Below are 16,805 nucleotides of genomic sequence, written 5' to 3'. Positions count from 1 at the left end.
CTTTTTTCCAATCTTCCTCTGTCCAATGTCTGTGTTCTTTTGCCCATATCAATCTTTTCTTTTTATTGGCCAGTCTCAGATATGGCTTTTTCTTTGCCACTCTGCCTAGAAGGCCAGCATCCCGGAGTCGCCTCTTCACTGTAGACGTTGACACTGGCGTTTTGCGGGTACCATTTAAAGAAGCTGCCAGTTGAGGACCTGTGAGGCGTCTATTTCTCAAACTAGAGACTCTAATATACTTGTCTTCTTGCTGAGTTGTGCACCGGGGCCTCCCACTTCTCTTTCTACTCTGGTTAGAGCCCGTTTGTGCTGTTCTCTGAAGGGAGTAGTACACACCGTTGTAGGACATTTTCAGTTTCTTCGCAATTTCTCGCATGGAATAGCCTTCATTTCTAAGAACAAGAATAGACTGGCGAGTTTCACATGAAAGTTCTCTTTTTCTGGCCATTTTGAGAGTATAATCGAACCCACAAATGTGATGCTCCAGATACTCAACTAGCTCAAAGGAAGGCCAGTTCTATAGCTTCTCTCACCAGCAAAACAGTTTTCAGCTCTGCTAACATAATTGCACAAGGGTTTTCAAGGGCTTTCTAATCATCCTTTAGTCTTCTAAGGCGATTAGCAAACACAATGTACCATTAGAACACTGGAGTGATAGTTGCTGGAAATGGGCCTCTATACACCTATGTAGATATTTCATTAAAAACCAGACGTTTCCACCTAGAATAGTCATTTACCACATCAACAATGTATAGAGTGTATTTCTGATTAATTTAATGTTATCTTCATTGAAAAAAACAGTGCTTTTCTTTGAAAAACAGGGAAATATCTAAGTGACCCCAAACTTTTGAACGGTAGTGTATATCAATGTATTGCTTATGCATTGTACAAGCACAGTGAGGCAGTACAACACATAATTGATCTATCTCATGATTGTTTATCAAGTGTTTTTCATTTTCTGTCCATAAAGAGTTTAAAACCACAACCATCACTTACAATATCAGTCTTTAAACTTAAAAGAATTAATAATGTGACATTTATCATTATATTTATGATCAATATCGACTGATATTATATTTTTAATCTTGATATATTTTTGGCCACTTCGCCCAGCCTGTTAACACTGGTGCTGCAGAAGAGGACTAAATAGCAAGACTCAGACAAGATAAGTTCAGAGGCAAAGTATTTTACGCCGCACACATGTTTGTTCAAGCCTGACTGAACAGTAGCTTGCTTACTCAGGTACAGTTACATCATGTTGTGCCCGGCCTCAGGTGCTGCTGGATGCTAGACAACCACAGACAGCGGGAAAAGACGTGGAAATCAGTTGAACTAATGTGTCTAATCTACTGACATCAGACACTTTGTTCTACCTCATTACATTTTGCCTGATTAGTATTTGATTGATTTGAGTTTGCTTGAAGAAACTAAGTGACATTAACACAGAACAGGACATACATACACATGTATAGATAGATAGAGAGATAGATGGATAGATAGATAGATAGATAGATAGATAGATAGATAGATAGATAGATAGATAGATAGATAGATAGATAGATAGATAGATAGATAGATAGATAGATAGATAGACAGACAGACATATAACCTCGTTTCAGGCTTTGCCACAGTAAAACACATGTATTAATTTGAATTTGACCTTTATTTCAATCTGATATTTACAGTGACCCAGTTTAAAAATGTAATGTATATTACAACCTGTGTTATGCCATTGATTGTGTTCATAATGTTCTTTAGACACTGATGCAACAACCTGTGTTTATTAAGAAGAAAATAGACTCTTAAATAAAAAATAATGCAAAATAACTTTCCAATAGAGCTCTTTAATGAAAAACCTAACAGTTTTATTTACAACAATCATATAATATCATTAATGCTTCACATATACACTCATACAACAGGCAAGACTAGGAGTCTGACAAGTGGTGTCAGTGTATCCAATGCCCATGTCTTCTAATGCTGGTTAAAAAGGGATGTGAGAAATCCTACAAATTTGTTGATAATCTAAGACAGCTTCCTGTCCTCATCTCCAATCAGCAAATGAACACAGTAAGGAATAACAGCCACCACACCGAGAGGTACTGAAGCACTCTTACAGAACGACAGTACGTAAAACAGAACCTCAGTGTGAGTGGGCATTTTCATCAAGTCAAAGAGCTGCAGACACGTGAGAGTTGCGGCCACACACATGAGTTTGAATCTGGTTTTGTTGCCGTTCTTCCCCTTGCAGCTCTGGATGAACATCTCAGAGTTGACGGCCAGGCCCAGGCCAAACAAGGCTCCGAGGTTTCTCAAGAGACCAGCGAAAGGGCTGGTGTCCAGATGGATCCACTCTGGGTTAGCGCACCACTTCTTGGCTTTGGTGACGGACCACAGAAGATCAATGCCCATCACTTTGAGGAGCAGATACAAGCAAACGGCAAAGGAGAAAAGAAAAACGTTGGTCTGCATGTAAACTTTCAAGCTCGCGCTGTAAACTGAAGGGATATGATCAAACACGGCAGCAACCAGCATACCTGAATAATAAAAAAACAAGTGTTAATTCTTACACAAACAACAGCAGCATTCAACAGATTGTGTTTTATTGTGAATGCAAGATGGAACTCACCCGATAAAAGACCGAGGATAACCTGATGTGGGAAATGTGTCGCAATAAAAACCCTGGAGATGCAAACGCTCATCTGAATGATCCAGAAAGCCATCCACAGACCAGACCTCAGGAGACGAAACCTGAAAGGACACATTGACACATCACCAGTGATGAAGAAACTACTCACGTTAGGGAATAATTGCAATATATCTGCCCACCTCTGAAAACTGGGGGAAGGCCTGGTGAAGTGGAGAACAGAGGTGATCATCACATACCACACACAGGATGAACCCATGGCATGACCAGATGGACTACCTGCAGAAACACATCAGGGTCAGTATTGCTTTCAATGGGATTATTTACCATTATATTGCAGACATGGTGCTGACCTGGCCCTGTTTCACACGTGATTTGAAATTGCTCCAAATGTGGGGCTGAATTGTTGTGGTAGAACGTGGTTTCTTGGACCCACCAGTAAGGCCGCTGACCAAACATAATCCTAAAAAAGACAAGCACCAGATTATAGATTGCAAACATATAAAATGCACTGAAAGTTAAAACATTCATCTGTCCTAAAGGTTGGCTTACCATTTGAAAATTAGATTGAACCAGTCTCCTATAACAGCCACCCATATCATCTTGGTGCCCACTTTATGGCTGAGATGGAACCAGAGGGGGAAGTAAACCAAGAAGATGTTGCGAGGGTCGCCCACGGTTGACATGAAGTTGAGAAAGCTGTGATATTCCCTGTAGTTGTTCTGCAGGTGCTGTATAACCAGCACGCCGCTGCCGTGCACTAAATCCATCTGAAGCTGCGTCTCTGTGTGCACCACTGCAAACAGCTGCTTCCTCAGCTCCAGTCAAAGCACCATGAACCCACATCGCACCTCAGATACCTTTATATATCTCAGACCACCATCATAAATCATTGGACGGGACCATGGTAACACCTTCCAGCTCTCCAGAAAAAAAATATTGTGTCCCCTGGTCGTGAGGGCTCAGCATTTTAAGACATGTTACAAAAGCTGTTTACACCCAGACGAGCCATTAGATGTTTTACAGACCATTGCTTTTCCAATTGTTAAATATTAGCCATTGAACACACTGAAAGAGACAGAACCCCGTGTGACCCCGTGGATCCTTTCAGCCTCATTAATATTGTCATTCTCTGTGAACGTAGCAACAAAATGGGCTTCCCATAAAACTGTGACTGGAAAACACATCCCATCTGCCATCCACAGCTGGGAACACTGACTGGCTCTGTCGCCATTATTTTTTGTGGTTCCATATTAAAACTACAGTTGTCTTTGTTAAAAGGTTAACATACATTATCAATGGTTATATGCTGCTGTACAATAACAAAGTTATTACTTCATTACTAGTTTTTGCTTCATGCTGATGAGGAATATGGTGCCGACTTGGTTCAAACCTACCTGACCTTCCGAAATTTCACCACAAGGTGTAGTAAAGTCACAGCAAAGACATTGAGGTATTATTTGCATTGTGGGATCCTCAACGTGTTCCTGGTTTGAACTGAAACATTCATCAGTCGATTACTATTTAAATTACAAGGATATTTCATATTTAGGAAAAATATAGGAAAACATGGCGCTTCTAAAAATGTGTGGACTAGTAAACAAAAGAAAAGTAATATCACGTGGTTATTGCCTCATAATTACTTTTTACAAAACAATTGTGGAGTAAATTGTCCCGTTTTGTTGCTGAACATATTTTACCTAACTTCACATTACTGTGGAAAAATGTGTTGTTTGGACACATAGTGAATGACAGGAGTCATCATCAAGACTATTTAATAATTTGCTCATTATTTTAACAAAATTTCATATCCATGAAACTAAATTCCAACACAGAAAACCAAATTTTACAGATCTGACCACATTTATATCAAGCAATACATCTCCTACATCTCTGATTGTACAGATAAAAAAAGATATTAAGTATTGTAAGCTTTACAAGATTTTTATTTTAACAGTTTTTCCTTATTTTCCTGTAGATTGATTTTGCTTTTTTAAACCCCCACATGTCGTATTTATGATTTGAATAATTGTGGACTTATGTTCAAGATGTGTGTATGTTTATATTTGTCTGTTTCTGAATGACTTAACAAAGTTAGTTAAAAAAAAAGTGATTATTAAACGTCATTTCCGGCGCTCGGTCCCCGCCCTCGTACACCAGTCAACAAACAACGAAGAAGAACAGGCCCCGCCTCTTGATGCTAACCGCCCATATTTGAAAATAACGTCTGTTTCAGCCACAGGACGTAAAGAGGAAAGAGCTGAAAATGTGAGTTTATTATTCATCACACTTCTTTATAACGTCTCTGACATGACTCCCACATGCAACCGAGTCAGCTTTGTTCAACATGAATCTGTAAAAGCACCGGTCGCTGTCTTTTTGCTGCGGAAGTAGCGTAAACTGTCGGGAATCTCCGGCTAACTGCTAATGTTGCCCAGCTAACGCTAACCTGCTAACGTTGGCTGTCGGTGTTGATCACTCGCACGGTTTCCACATGTTGTCATGAATAACCACGTTAACGTCACTCCGCAGTTTAAACGCAGTGTGTTAACGCGCAGAGTGGCGAGTTAGCAGACGATGCTAACTACAGCGAACGAGTCGCTCTGTTCTACATTCACTTGATAAAGTTAAAAACCTGCCTCATTAGATGTCGTTTTCAGGGACCAGCAACGACCAGATATTGTTGATGCCGCACAGGAATTTAACTTGGTTGTCATAAAAGTTTAAGATCTTATCTTTCACCTCATGGGTGTTGCAGATAGCAGATTGGGTTTGTTCTCTTCTCAGTTGTTTTGGATGAATCAAGGGATTCAGCTTTCACTGTTATTGTCAATCTCTCGTTTCATTGATGGCTCATAAAACACAAGGAAACGGTGAAATATCATCGTGATTTCCAACGAGAGACAGAGGAAAGGCAGCATATTTGAGAACAATCAAAACAGCATTTTGGTTAAAATAATTAACTGATTATCATTTAATCATCTTACTATTTTAAATTAGCTTTTTTATCAGTGGTAACTGAAGATGAAAATATTAATAACGCGATTAAGTAGTACGTTTTAAATACTAATAACAACTTCTTTTTTAAACCACTCTCTCGTAATCTGCCTATGTATTTATACAACCTAACTGTTTAACATATGTATGTATGGAAGCAGATAGGAGTATTGATTTATGTCACATCTTTTTCTATTGTTTAACATTATGGCAGGTGCCTGGTTCCCACATCTTAACATTACCATTTTAAGTTAGTTGGTTGAAAATCATCTGTTCTTGTAGCCAGATGTTAAACATTTAAATCATAAATATATTGGTGATGTTACAAGAGGCAATTTATTGTATAAATCATACAAGCATTGTATACATTTTTCTCTTCTAAAAAGTTTATTGTAAAGTGAGAATAATGCTCATCTTCCAAGTGTACACAATGAGCATCAAGGTGTTGTTTTTTGTCCCCCCCCCCCCCCCCAAATCTCAGATTGTCCAACAACAGAACATCATGACGTCCATCACAGATCCGAGCTCCAGTGTCCGGTTCACCAGTGCAATGGAGAAGAGCCACAACAATCTGCTTAAAGAATATGGGGAGATACTGGACACATCTACAGAGCTGTGTCAGTCCCACAGACAGTTTGTGAAGTCTGCACTTGGTATGTTCTATTTTCACACTTTGTATCTGAGCTTGGTTAAATCTTTCAAATGTAAAGCGACCACTAGAGCTTTCGTCTTGTTACCTTACCTATAACCACCTGCATTTTTTTACTATGGAATTGTAAGCTTCTTTCTCAACCACAGCAATTCACAATATTAACAGTAATTCAGGCTATGAAAACATGCAACGACTGGGTCATTTTTCAAACCCCTAGCTAGAGTTATTAACAGTTACTAAGTGGAGCGCAGACTTACCTAGTTCAGACCTGGTATTAATATCAGATCGAGTGGACAGCTCTAAGGTCAGGTGACCCACCCCAGGACCCTATTTGGAGGTGGTCTGGAACATATGTGGCCCCAGTCTTTTAGCAGTGTATTTTTTCACTTCCAGTCCCATACACTGAATAATTTGTGGCCACTGCCACAATATTAGCACTGTCCGCCACATATTTATTTTCTGTTTTTATTTGTAATTTTTCTTTAAATGGGCAAAATCGTATGTCCATGTAAAGCTGTATGCAAACCACACATGGTTACTGGCGACACATTCAGGACCCATTCTAATGCCAGGGGTGAACAAGCTGTCCACTTTTGTGATTGTGTCACTCAGGACAGATATTAATATCAGACCTGAGCCTTTATCACTGTAAAACATGGCTGCAAATGGTGAAGGGCTTTTGCAAAACAGGAGCAACAGCAGAAAAATGTATGCCATGGTTATTATTTTATATCAATATATGAGTTTGTTGTTTTTCTTTTTGCTCTGTTGCGTGGATATTTATCGATGTTTTTTTCTTGTAGATACATGTTTAAAGAAATGCAAGGATGATGAGATGCTGTTTGAGACGATACAGACCTTCAAAAAGGGTGAGCTGCTGCATTAGATCGTAGAGCGTTGATCTGTGCCTTACACTCAGTTGTTATACTTTATTTATATGTTTACAAGATTGATTGACTTGTGTGAATCAGCATCACCATCTGTTTCATTGGTCCAGCACCAAAACAGTTATCATAAGTTTTTGACACATACTGATGCAATGTTTGTCCCCCAGACGTTGAACAGAAGACTGTATCATTGAAGCAGAAACAACGTGATATTTCTGAGGTCGTATCTGAGATCCAGCAGAAGGAGATGCAGAAAGATGAAATCATTCAGAAAATAGAGAAACTTAAACGGGAACAAGCCAAGAGAAAAGATTGTAAGTTGATATTTAAAAATTCAATTAATGGAAAAGATCACAGAACTAAATTTTTAACTGTAGCATTCAACCCTGAACTTATTATTATTTTCCCTTTCAGTGATAGTGTCTCAAAATAAAGCAAACAAAGACAGACTGAAAAATCTCCAGAAAGCCAGAATAGTCTTTCAGGATCATTTGGGGATGGAGATACGAACAATTCTTGGCAAAACACAATTGGTTAAAGGTACGTGGAACACCAACTTGTACATTTTCATATTCAGCATCTTTATATTTTAATTATTAGGGGTTTTTGTGAGGTTAAGTTTTGTACAACTCAGCTGGTTTTCTACCTGCATACCCATTCTTCTGACCTGAAGCTTGTGGACTCTTTCTTCTTTTGTTACTTTTATTACCTCCATAGAAAAACACAGTTGTTAGTGTGGAAATAACTCTACATTGTAATAGTTAGTCATATGATGTGCACCCATTGATTACCTTACAACCAAAAAAGAAAATGTGATTCGTAGTAGAACACCATTAAGGACTACTGTGCTGTAGAATAGTTTTTACCCCATCAGAAAATGATATCTTGTCTTAAGTAAAGCAATGGCTGGTTTTTAAGTACAAGTAAATATGACTTCAAGATTAACAAATGTGTGTTTTTGCCCTCGTGAAGGTGAAAAGTTGCAGTTTGTTTTCCGGAATATCAACCCCTCGAACCAAGACAGCGCCTACATCGTCACAATGGGGATTAAAGAAGACGGAGCTTACCAGAGTAAGTTAACACACAGACACGCACTTTATGCAATAATAAGAAAACTTTTCTAGCTGTTAATATCTTTGTTGATGGAAAAAAAACAAAGCAAACAATTAAATGATCCTACCAAAACATGAAACATGTATCTAAAGCAGCAGTCTTCACTATTGTTTAATGCGAGCCAAACTGGTAGGGCACTCAATTTGATTCAGTGTGAGAGTCAACCGTGCATCTTAGTGTTTGTGATCTCTAACGTTACCTGATAATGGAGCAGATGTAGTTGCACATTAAACTCAAAGGCTTTGGTCCAACAGCTACAGTACAGTTTCTGAAGCTATTGAAAGTGTAGTTTACCCAAGGGGAGGATCAAACCACCATCTGTCTGATAAGCCAACAACCTGCTGCATCTGCTCACCCCCTAACTCCGGCACATGTGTGACTTTGGCACAGGAAGCAGGGCGAAGTCTTAGCTCATCAGAAAGTCCGATTTTTTTATCCTCCAGCCTGCATATCAAGGTGTCCTTGGGAAACAAGCGGAACTGCAATTTGCCTCTGATGGCTGTGACAGCAGTGTGTGAATACATGAGTGATGGGGAAGTGCTGTATGAATGACTCATTGAACGTGACTTATAAAGCACAAAATGCAAGAAAGTTACTGTAAGAATGCAGCCAATTTAGCAAAGTGTCTCATAAAAAGGTTTATAATAGTATAAGACTGACATTAGACTTCTATATGAGATTGTCTGAACACTGTAGTGAGCAGTTCTAAACTTGAAATTTACCTTCGACATCAGTGATATGTTAGGATCTCACATCCATTTGTTAAAGACAAACAACTGTCTCCATCTGGGACATAAACCATAACCAATCATAAATCAGGCACAGACTTTTCCTGGCCCTGGGCGGACCCTGTATATATTTGTGACCAGGGACAAATTGGTGTTAGTGGATGAGTGCCACAGGAAGGAGTTTCTAGAAACAGAACTTTTAGTCAAAAATACAAATGTAAAATGTCCTCATCCTTGTTAAACATCACAGGTGATTTCCATAAGATTTACCAAACTCTTCAATTTCTACAGTTGTGTCTAGTGACCCAGTGCTCGAGTGTTTGCCGGCATTGGAACGTCGACTTCAGGAGACCAATAACTTACCAGCATTCCTGGCAAATGTCAGGAAGGAGTTTATCTCTCAGGCACGCTGCTGAGATCAGAATGATGGAGGGACACAAAAACGTTCCTGCTGCACTGTGGACTTGCGTAAACAAGGAGGAACCATATGAGAAGAAGAATCTTTTTGTAAAGACAGTTTTTAATCTGTATCTACAGCCTGCAAACAACACATTATCTAATGTTTGTGTTTATGGATCTACAGTACAGGTATGTTCCAGGGAAATAATTGAAAATTCACATATTGATATGTTTCATTTATTCTTTTCATGTATTTACTCCTTTTTCAGTATATTTTCCTGTGTTCCATTATTAAAACACATAGAATTTTTTTTACAGTAATTCACTTCGCTTGCATTTCATGTGGCTTAAATAATGAAAAATTCTAACAACAATGCAAAATAACAAAACAAAACAGTGACAAAAATCATCCTGACTGTCGGCAAAGGAAGGTGTGTCATCAAACTGAGTGCAATTGGATTTATTAATGATTTTTAAACCATGAATATCATTAAGTCACTACGTGGATGGGAACGTGATTAGTTACAAGACGTCTCTTCCATTTCTTTGCCGTGCATTGTAGAAGTGAATCCTCAATTCATGATTCCTTTTTAGTTTTTTTTATATTCAGGCGTCAGATGATTTGATGCTGTTTAACACAGGCAGTTCCTCCACATAGGTTGATGGGAAATGTCCAGTCTTTCCATTAAGTTGACCAAACCACCAACCATTGTCCTCTCTTCTGTAAATGTCTAGAAGATCTCCTGTAAAATACAAACAAGTCCATACATTAGTTTTTCCATCTTCCTCTTCTGTCGTTTTATATCATCTGCTTCCGAGTTGTAACTCACCTTCTGTCAAAGTCAGTTCATCTGCCTGTTCAGATTGGAAGTTGTACAGAGCCTTGCATTTTCCTACACTGCAGAACGCTGCCGTTGTTTGACCTGTAAATATTTTTCATGTTATTGTAAATGTATGTTTAGAAATAAATCTTAGTGCGTATGAAAATGTCTTACCCTCTTGTTTGTCCTCGCCTGTGTGAGCGGGGGCTCTGTTATCTGTGCTGTCACACTCCGCGGCTTCACTTCCATGTGTTGAAGACGTGGAGGTGACCTGGTCACTGGAGCCCGGTGACGGCTCCACAGACGGCTGTGTCACAAACTGAGCCGGCCCTTTGTAAATGATGGACGCTCTCAGTGACTGTCGGGATCTGAATGGTGTCCTCCTGAGCTTGACTTGACGCGTCAGCTGAACGACACTGTGCTCGCAGTCCTTTGAAGAAATAATAGTGGGTTGGGTTTTATTTATGTTTCTTAAAAATGTTTAGGAGAAAAATACAATTTTATGTGGCTGATTTAAACTATATTTCCTAACAAAATACCCGCACAGGACACGGCTCTGGCTAACCAGTCATTTCAAAAATCACCTCATCCTGTGTTTATAAGTAGGGAAGTCAAATGGATCGCTAAAAGAATTGGAAAGATACACATGTATAGTTTTTTTAATCGAAGCTGAAACAATTTATTGACTAAAAATCACTTCATTATTTAATGCCCAATTTCCCAGGATTTGCTACTTTACTTTGAGTGTGACACATGGATAATGTTTACAATAATAAGTGATAAATGAGCTATTTTAAGACGCCATGAGTCTTTGTCATTTAGGAATTTTTTGGGGCATTTTTCTCTATTTTCTCATATTTATAGACCAAGATATTAAATGAATATTCAAGACATAAGAATACTGACAAACAAATTTGAGACTTAAGTTAAAATTGATAATCTTTGTATCTCATATTACAGCTAGTATAGAATAAGGGGTAGTTGATGTCATGTGGGGGTTAAGTTATACAATAAAAGGCTAAGAACCTCTGTCCTTTAACATCTGGGACAGGCACAGTAATTTTAAATCACCAGCCACCTAGACAGTAATTGCTAGATTCGGCTATTCTCTAAAAAAAATTACCATATGAAGCCTGTCGCACTGAGCAGAAACCTTTCCACACGTCCCTTTTAATCCAGGGAACACTTGTCACAATATGAACTGTACTGTGGGTCTGCTTTAAATGCAGCCGTTATGCTGAAGCTTAATTGGTCCTTCCCTCTTTCCCAGGACCCTTCGTCATTAGTTCCGTCATACTAATCAAATATAAGTGGCACCAGCAGTCTGTCCTAAAGTTAATACATGTAGTCGTACCTTATCTTTCCATTTCACGATGCTGTCACTGAATCGGTGAAAGGACTTGGGTTTTCCCTCCAGTTCCGACAGTGACACAGACAGTTTGTAGTGAGTGGCCTCGAGCAGATCCAGTTTTAGAGAACACTGCGGGCAGAGAGACAACATTAGCCTTTTTGCACATATCTAACTAATGATCAATTTAAATATTCACCCGTACACCCCACAATCCAGCCACTACACACACAGTCTCCAGTGTTCACCTCATCCAGCTGCTGCTCAGTCTCCTCAAGGTTCTTCTGGTTTGAGAACGAAGGATTCTCCGAGTACGTTTTCCTCAGCTTTTCAATTCCTGCAGGAGGAATGTCCAAGGTGTCTTAGAAACCATGCGAATGACCTTATGAGCTCTGTCAGGTGTGAATCACAGGTTTAGGCTGAGAGATGATCTGTGAGTGAACTCAACGAACCTTCACAGTCTTTCTTTGTCCTCGTAGTGCCGTCCTCCAGACGCTGGAGTTTGACTTTGATGGCCTCTCTTCGTCGCTCTCTGTCCATCAATGATTTGCTGTCCTCCTCCTGTTTAATCACAACACAGATAACATGTGTTTAATACATCAGTAATTAAGATGGTCTTGGTGTAGTATTGACTGGGGGAGTATTTTAAGGAAATTCCATTTGCGAGTAACCTTTATTAAATCAGATTAATTCCATAGAATCTACTATCATATTGTTGAGCCAGAGTACTTGACATATACACGTGTTAAAAGAATCCACTAAACAGACGTCAAAATGACAAGTGCATCTCTGTATGTGCAGTGTGCACGCTCCCATCAAAAACACCCCCCCCCTGCAGAGATATGTCTTTGAACAGCTCAATCACTGGATGAGTCAGAGGCCTGCAGACAAAACCCTCTTCAACATGCAGCAGCACATTCTGAGTGTAAAATTGCGAAACTTACGAAATAATCAGCCATCAAAAACTCTGCTGTGTTGTCGTCAGCTGTGATTCTGTTTTCCTCCACCAGCATCTGTATGTCTTTATCCGTGTCCACCCTTTGGACCAGCTGTTCTATCTGTCTTTGGCCCTAGAGGAGGAAGGAATGTATTCTTATATGAGTTCAAAAATATCCATAGCGGGATTTAGAGTGTGTTTGCGAGCAGGGTGAACATCAAGATGCCTCACGTGTTTGAGGGTCTGGCCGAAACCGGACATGTGGAGGTTGTATCTGTTCAAAATGTTGCACAGAACTTCGATTCGCTGCTTCTCCAGCTCCTGTATGATCTGAAAGCAGAAAGTGGTGCTGTGACGCTTTCTGTGCTCCAAGTTCAATCCCTGCCCAAAACACCAAGGAAAACAAGGTCAGAGTGACTGCAAAGATCAAGGATTACAGCTGCAGCATCACCCTGTCCTGCTGCAACGTCCTTGAACCAAGCCTCCACATGTACTGCTGTTACGTTCTCTGCACATCTGTGTATCTCACAGAATAAAGGATGAAATCAGTTTCAGAATGAGATGGTAATGTGGAGCTCCAAACAAAGCACTGGAGTGGTGGACTGACCCGTATAAACCATATCTGCAGCCAAAAGCTCGCTGGTTCAACTTTTCCTAAATGAGGCGTCCTGGAACAAGTCTGAACTTTCCTGTTCGCTCACAAAAAAACTCTGGATAATGAGGAACAGCTTAAAATCAACGTGAGAACAATTGGAAATCATTTTCCGCACCTGGTAGCAGTTTTTCAGTGTGTTTTCCCATTTGAGTCTCATCTGATGACCATCCATGTTAATATGAAAGTACTCCTCATCCACCCGTGACTGCACCTCTGCAGACTTAGTCATCCTGTTGAGCATCTGTCGTCAGAACAGGGAAAAACCTCTTTAGCGGCCACATCAGTATTAATTCAAACTTAATTATTAAAAAAGTTTGTTAACTAGTGTTCTATACCTTTTGTTTTTCCTTTTGTGTGCAAATGTGTTTGTTGTTCTCAACAAAGTTGAACAGAGCCTCGTGTTCTCTCGTTAGTCCGACTAATTTCTTCTTTATCTGTTTATGACACAAATCACAGAACAACAAATTTGTACATGTAAATAATTCAGCATCATGCAACAGATCAGATTTGACCTATTTTTCGCAATCAGCTAAAATGACAAGTTATTTCCAGTGTTATACTGTAATGTTTTCATGCAGTTAAAGTCACTACGGTTGACAAAATTTGAAGCAACTTTGAAATACCAGCTATGACGTATGAGAAAGTGACAGAGAGCCTCACATAGAATGAGTAAAAATGTAAAGTTTATTAAATTACAACAGCTTCTTAAATGACTTATTCTTTGACAAATCTATATTTACTTCTCAAGAAATCTGTAACTTATACTTATTTTTCTATTTATTTTGATGCTACACTGTCCTCTCCAGTTTTTTGTGTGGCCCCATTGTACTGTATATCATATATTTTCTATGTTTTTAATGTTGCTGTGTCATGAATGCACCGTTGCTGTATTTGAGAGAAGCCAAAGGCAAATTTCTACCGATACATATTCTACATATTATTCATTTATTATATGTTATTTATTTACATAGCACATGATCATACATTCATAATGCAGGAATAAGCTTTCATAATGGGTTATGTTTAATAGCAACAGCCACAGGTACTTTTAACTATGGTAATAATACATTATAAAGTCAAACATTACAGTGGCTCATGATCCTACATGTTTTATATGAGAGGTTATGAAGTCACCTGAGCAGCGCTGTGTTTTCTGTCAACATGAGCAGGAAGTTGCAGCTGATTCGTTCCTTATTGACAATACAAGGATCTTTTACACGTCTTTATCGCTTGTCACACAAAATGAACAGTGTGATTATAAACTATTGAATCATTGACCGCTTATAGAATTGCTATCCCGCTTTTAATGGCTCATCACTGTTTTAACACAACGTAATGCATTATGAATGCTTTGCAATGCATTATGTAGGAATACACCATACATTATACATCCTGTAAGGGCCTCACTGTAAAGGTTACCATGACATAACAGATGACAGCCACACAAACCTTTTAATGGGTTTATGGATTTGTGTGATAATAACTGTCTCTGTGGCGACAACTGGAAGATTTACCTTGAGTTGATCACTCCAGTTAGCAGTGACAAGTTTTCCAGTTCTGTCAATGGCACTGTCAAGCTGTCCAAACACAGGACAGGTTAGAGGCAAATTATGACATGGAAGCTGAAGCAGAAATTAACAAAATAAAGAATAAACTACATACAGGCTTCTTCCTCTTATTATGCTCGTCTAAGACTTGTCGTATTTCCAGGATTGCCTCTTGTTGAAAAGCATTTCCTAACGATCTGGAATGAGAACAACAATTTAACCCCAGATCTCCTTCACAGTGTGTTTGACAGGCACAGTTGCGAGGTGAGCTGAAAACTACCTGTGGGCATCTGCTCTTGAGTACATCTCATCTGACACATGACACCAGGCGCTGTAGGTGGAACTGAGCGGGGGAGGCAGCAGGAAAAAAGGTTAGAGCCGTGGTCTAATTATCCTGACACCTACCTGTGACTTTGCTCTTGTCTAACTCGCTCAGAGTGTGTTGTTTTCCCTAATAACACTATTTCCATGCGCCACATGGCAGCTAGTCCCCGGGAGGAGGTCACATGTAACACAAAACAGACGAAAAGACGGAGCCAAGCACAGTTTCTGCTCTGTCCCTTACTTGTCTGACATTCCTTTGGAGGCCCGGATGAGTTTGCTGGCAAGTTTTTGCAGTCCTTTAGCGTACGTAAGCTCCAGCTCAGCCCTAAGAGAGGGAGAAGTTGCAGAGAGGGAAATGAACTGAGTCAAACAATAACCTGTGCAGCCATTAAAAGTTAGACGGAGGGCAAAGCTGCACTGAACCTACCTTTGCTGAAAAACTGCCATGAGCTCTTTGCAGAAATACTCCCCTGATTTAGAGAATTGCTTCACATTTTGATACAGTTGGTTATACTGGAAGACAAAAGGATAAGGCTCCAGGAGATTTTGCCACATAGAATCAACCTTCAACCGAAGACAAACTTAGATGTGACTGTTCTCATTGTCTGATCCAGTAATATCCACACAATAACATTCCTTTTTTCACTCGTGTGCTGTAAATTTAGAAAACATCAAGTGTACTCACAGAGCAGGTGCTGATAGGATCCCTCATCTTGAGGCTGTGGCTGTTTGTTGACTTTGGACCTGGAACTTTGACCACCTTCCCCTGAAAGTCACTCATGCGGAAATCACCTGAGCTATTGTCAGTGCGCCATATGAGGAAAATTCCAAGTATGAACTCAGGCCGGACGCCAAGTTAGCCTGGCACCGGTGCAGAAGAAAGGGAGAGATATAAACACTAAACAAAGGCCTATCCTTGTTCTTATCAGTCACTAAAAGTCTATGTGTGTTGACATGTGGAAGTATTGCATTCACTTGAGAAAAAATGTTTTTCTGATTTAACGAGATCGCCTACCTTAAAATTCTAAGAGATGCATTTATGTCCCGCCTGTGTGATCCGGTTTTATTTTGGTTTGGGACATTTGAAGAAACTTGTTTCTTTAAGTGATATCAATGGCATTGTTATAAATAATAAAAACAAAACTTTTATTTCTGTTGTCCTTATTTTACAAAAGTGCTTTACAAAATACATGGGAATAAAACAACACAGAACAAAACAAAAGTAAGAAAGATAAACTTAAAGGAAAATACTAAAACAAACATCCATTAAAACCAGTTAAAAACCAGGCAAGAAAAGGCTTTGCTATAAAAAATATGTTTTAAACAATGATTTAAAAACAGGTGCTGGCAAGTCTAATGTAATATACTAGTAATTATTAGTGTATGTGCTTTGTGCAGACACCTCAGGACTTTGGGAGGTGAATGCAATACTTCTGCAGTGCTAAAATTAGAATGGCTTTGTTAATCTAAGTTAAAAAGAAGCAAACCTGGTGCCACTTTCTAATAAGTCACCCTTTATAAAAGAGATGTAACTTGTAACTACAACGACACTCAGTAGAGCCCATACCGCCGCCAAAGCTCAACAGTCTTCTTATAAAGGCACATTTAAAATCCACTAGATCCAAAAATCCTGGATGTGGATTCATACCAAAATGTAACGGGATCTTCTTTCGGTCGTGGCCCACCCCTCCACAAAGTTTCGTGGAAATAGGTTGCAGAGTTTTTGCGTAATCCTGCTAACAAACATCCA

At 39.3% G+C, this 16,805-nt stretch overlaps 3 protein-coding genes across 4 annotated transcripts; 1 reads left to right on the top strand and 2 right to left on the bottom strand.

Annotated features, from left to right (window-relative positions):
* Window positions 1–2,025: 2,025 nt before the first annotated feature.
* LOC117754755 (glucose-6-phosphatase 2-like) lies at window positions 2,026–3,417 on the bottom strand. 2 transcript variants are annotated; one of them, XM_034573936.1, is made up of 5 exons: window positions 3,200–3,417; window positions 3,001–3,110; window positions 2,830–2,926; window positions 2,630–2,751; window positions 2,026–2,537 (listed from the first exon to the last, which is right to left on the bottom strand). In XM_034573936.1, exons 1-5 carry the CDS (start codon window positions 3,415–3,417, stop codon window positions 2,026–2,028), a joined length of 1,059 nt encoding a protein of 352 aa, XP_034429827.1. The 2 variants fall into 2 exon arrangements, with proteins under 2 accessions (XP_034429827.1, XP_034429826.1); XM_034573935.1 differs by having other exon boundaries at window positions 2,630–2,926.
* A 1,366-nt stretch (window positions 3,418–4,783) lies between these two features.
* spc25 (SPC25 component of NDC80 kinetochore complex) lies at window positions 4,784–10,404 on the top strand. Its single transcript, XM_034573943.1, has 7 exons — window positions 4,784–4,913; window positions 6,117–6,297; window positions 7,100–7,165; window positions 7,351–7,497; window positions 7,598–7,723; window positions 8,156–8,254; window positions 9,316–10,404. The coding sequence occupies exons 2-7, from the start codon at window positions 6,147–6,149 to the stop codon at window positions 9,438–9,440; spliced, it is 714 nt and encodes a 237-aa protein (XP_034429834.1). The 5' UTR covers window positions 4,784–4,913; window positions 6,117–6,146; the 3' UTR covers window positions 9,441–10,404.
* Window positions 9,730–15,919, bottom strand: nostrin (nitric oxide synthase trafficking). The gene is made up of 16 exons (XM_034573925.1): window positions 15,741–15,919; window positions 15,483–15,568; window positions 15,297–15,380; window positions 15,012–15,074; window positions 14,847–14,928; window positions 14,699–14,761; window positions 13,520–13,618; window positions 13,300–13,425; window positions 12,761–12,859; window positions 12,537–12,662; window positions 12,045–12,153; window positions 11,841–11,929; window positions 11,599–11,724; window positions 10,419–10,674; window positions 10,254–10,346; window positions 9,730–10,166 (listed from the first exon to the last, which is right to left on the bottom strand). Exons 1-16 carry the CDS (start codon window positions 15,834–15,836, stop codon window positions 10,030–10,032), a joined length of 1,734 nt encoding a protein of 577 aa, XP_034429816.1. The 5' UTR covers window positions 15,837–15,919; the 3' UTR covers window positions 9,730–10,029.
* Between the last annotated feature and the right edge of the window lie 886 nt (window positions 15,920–16,805).

The sequence above is a fragment of the Hippoglossus hippoglossus genome, chromosome 21 (assembly GCF_009819705.1).
Source record: "Hippoglossus hippoglossus isolate fHipHip1 chromosome 21, fHipHip1.pri, whole genome shotgun sequence".
Classification (NCBI taxonomy): domain Eukaryota; kingdom Metazoa; phylum Chordata; class Actinopteri; order Pleuronectiformes; family Pleuronectidae; genus Hippoglossus; species Hippoglossus hippoglossus.
This window is presented reverse-complemented; position numbering and strand designations above follow the sequence as displayed.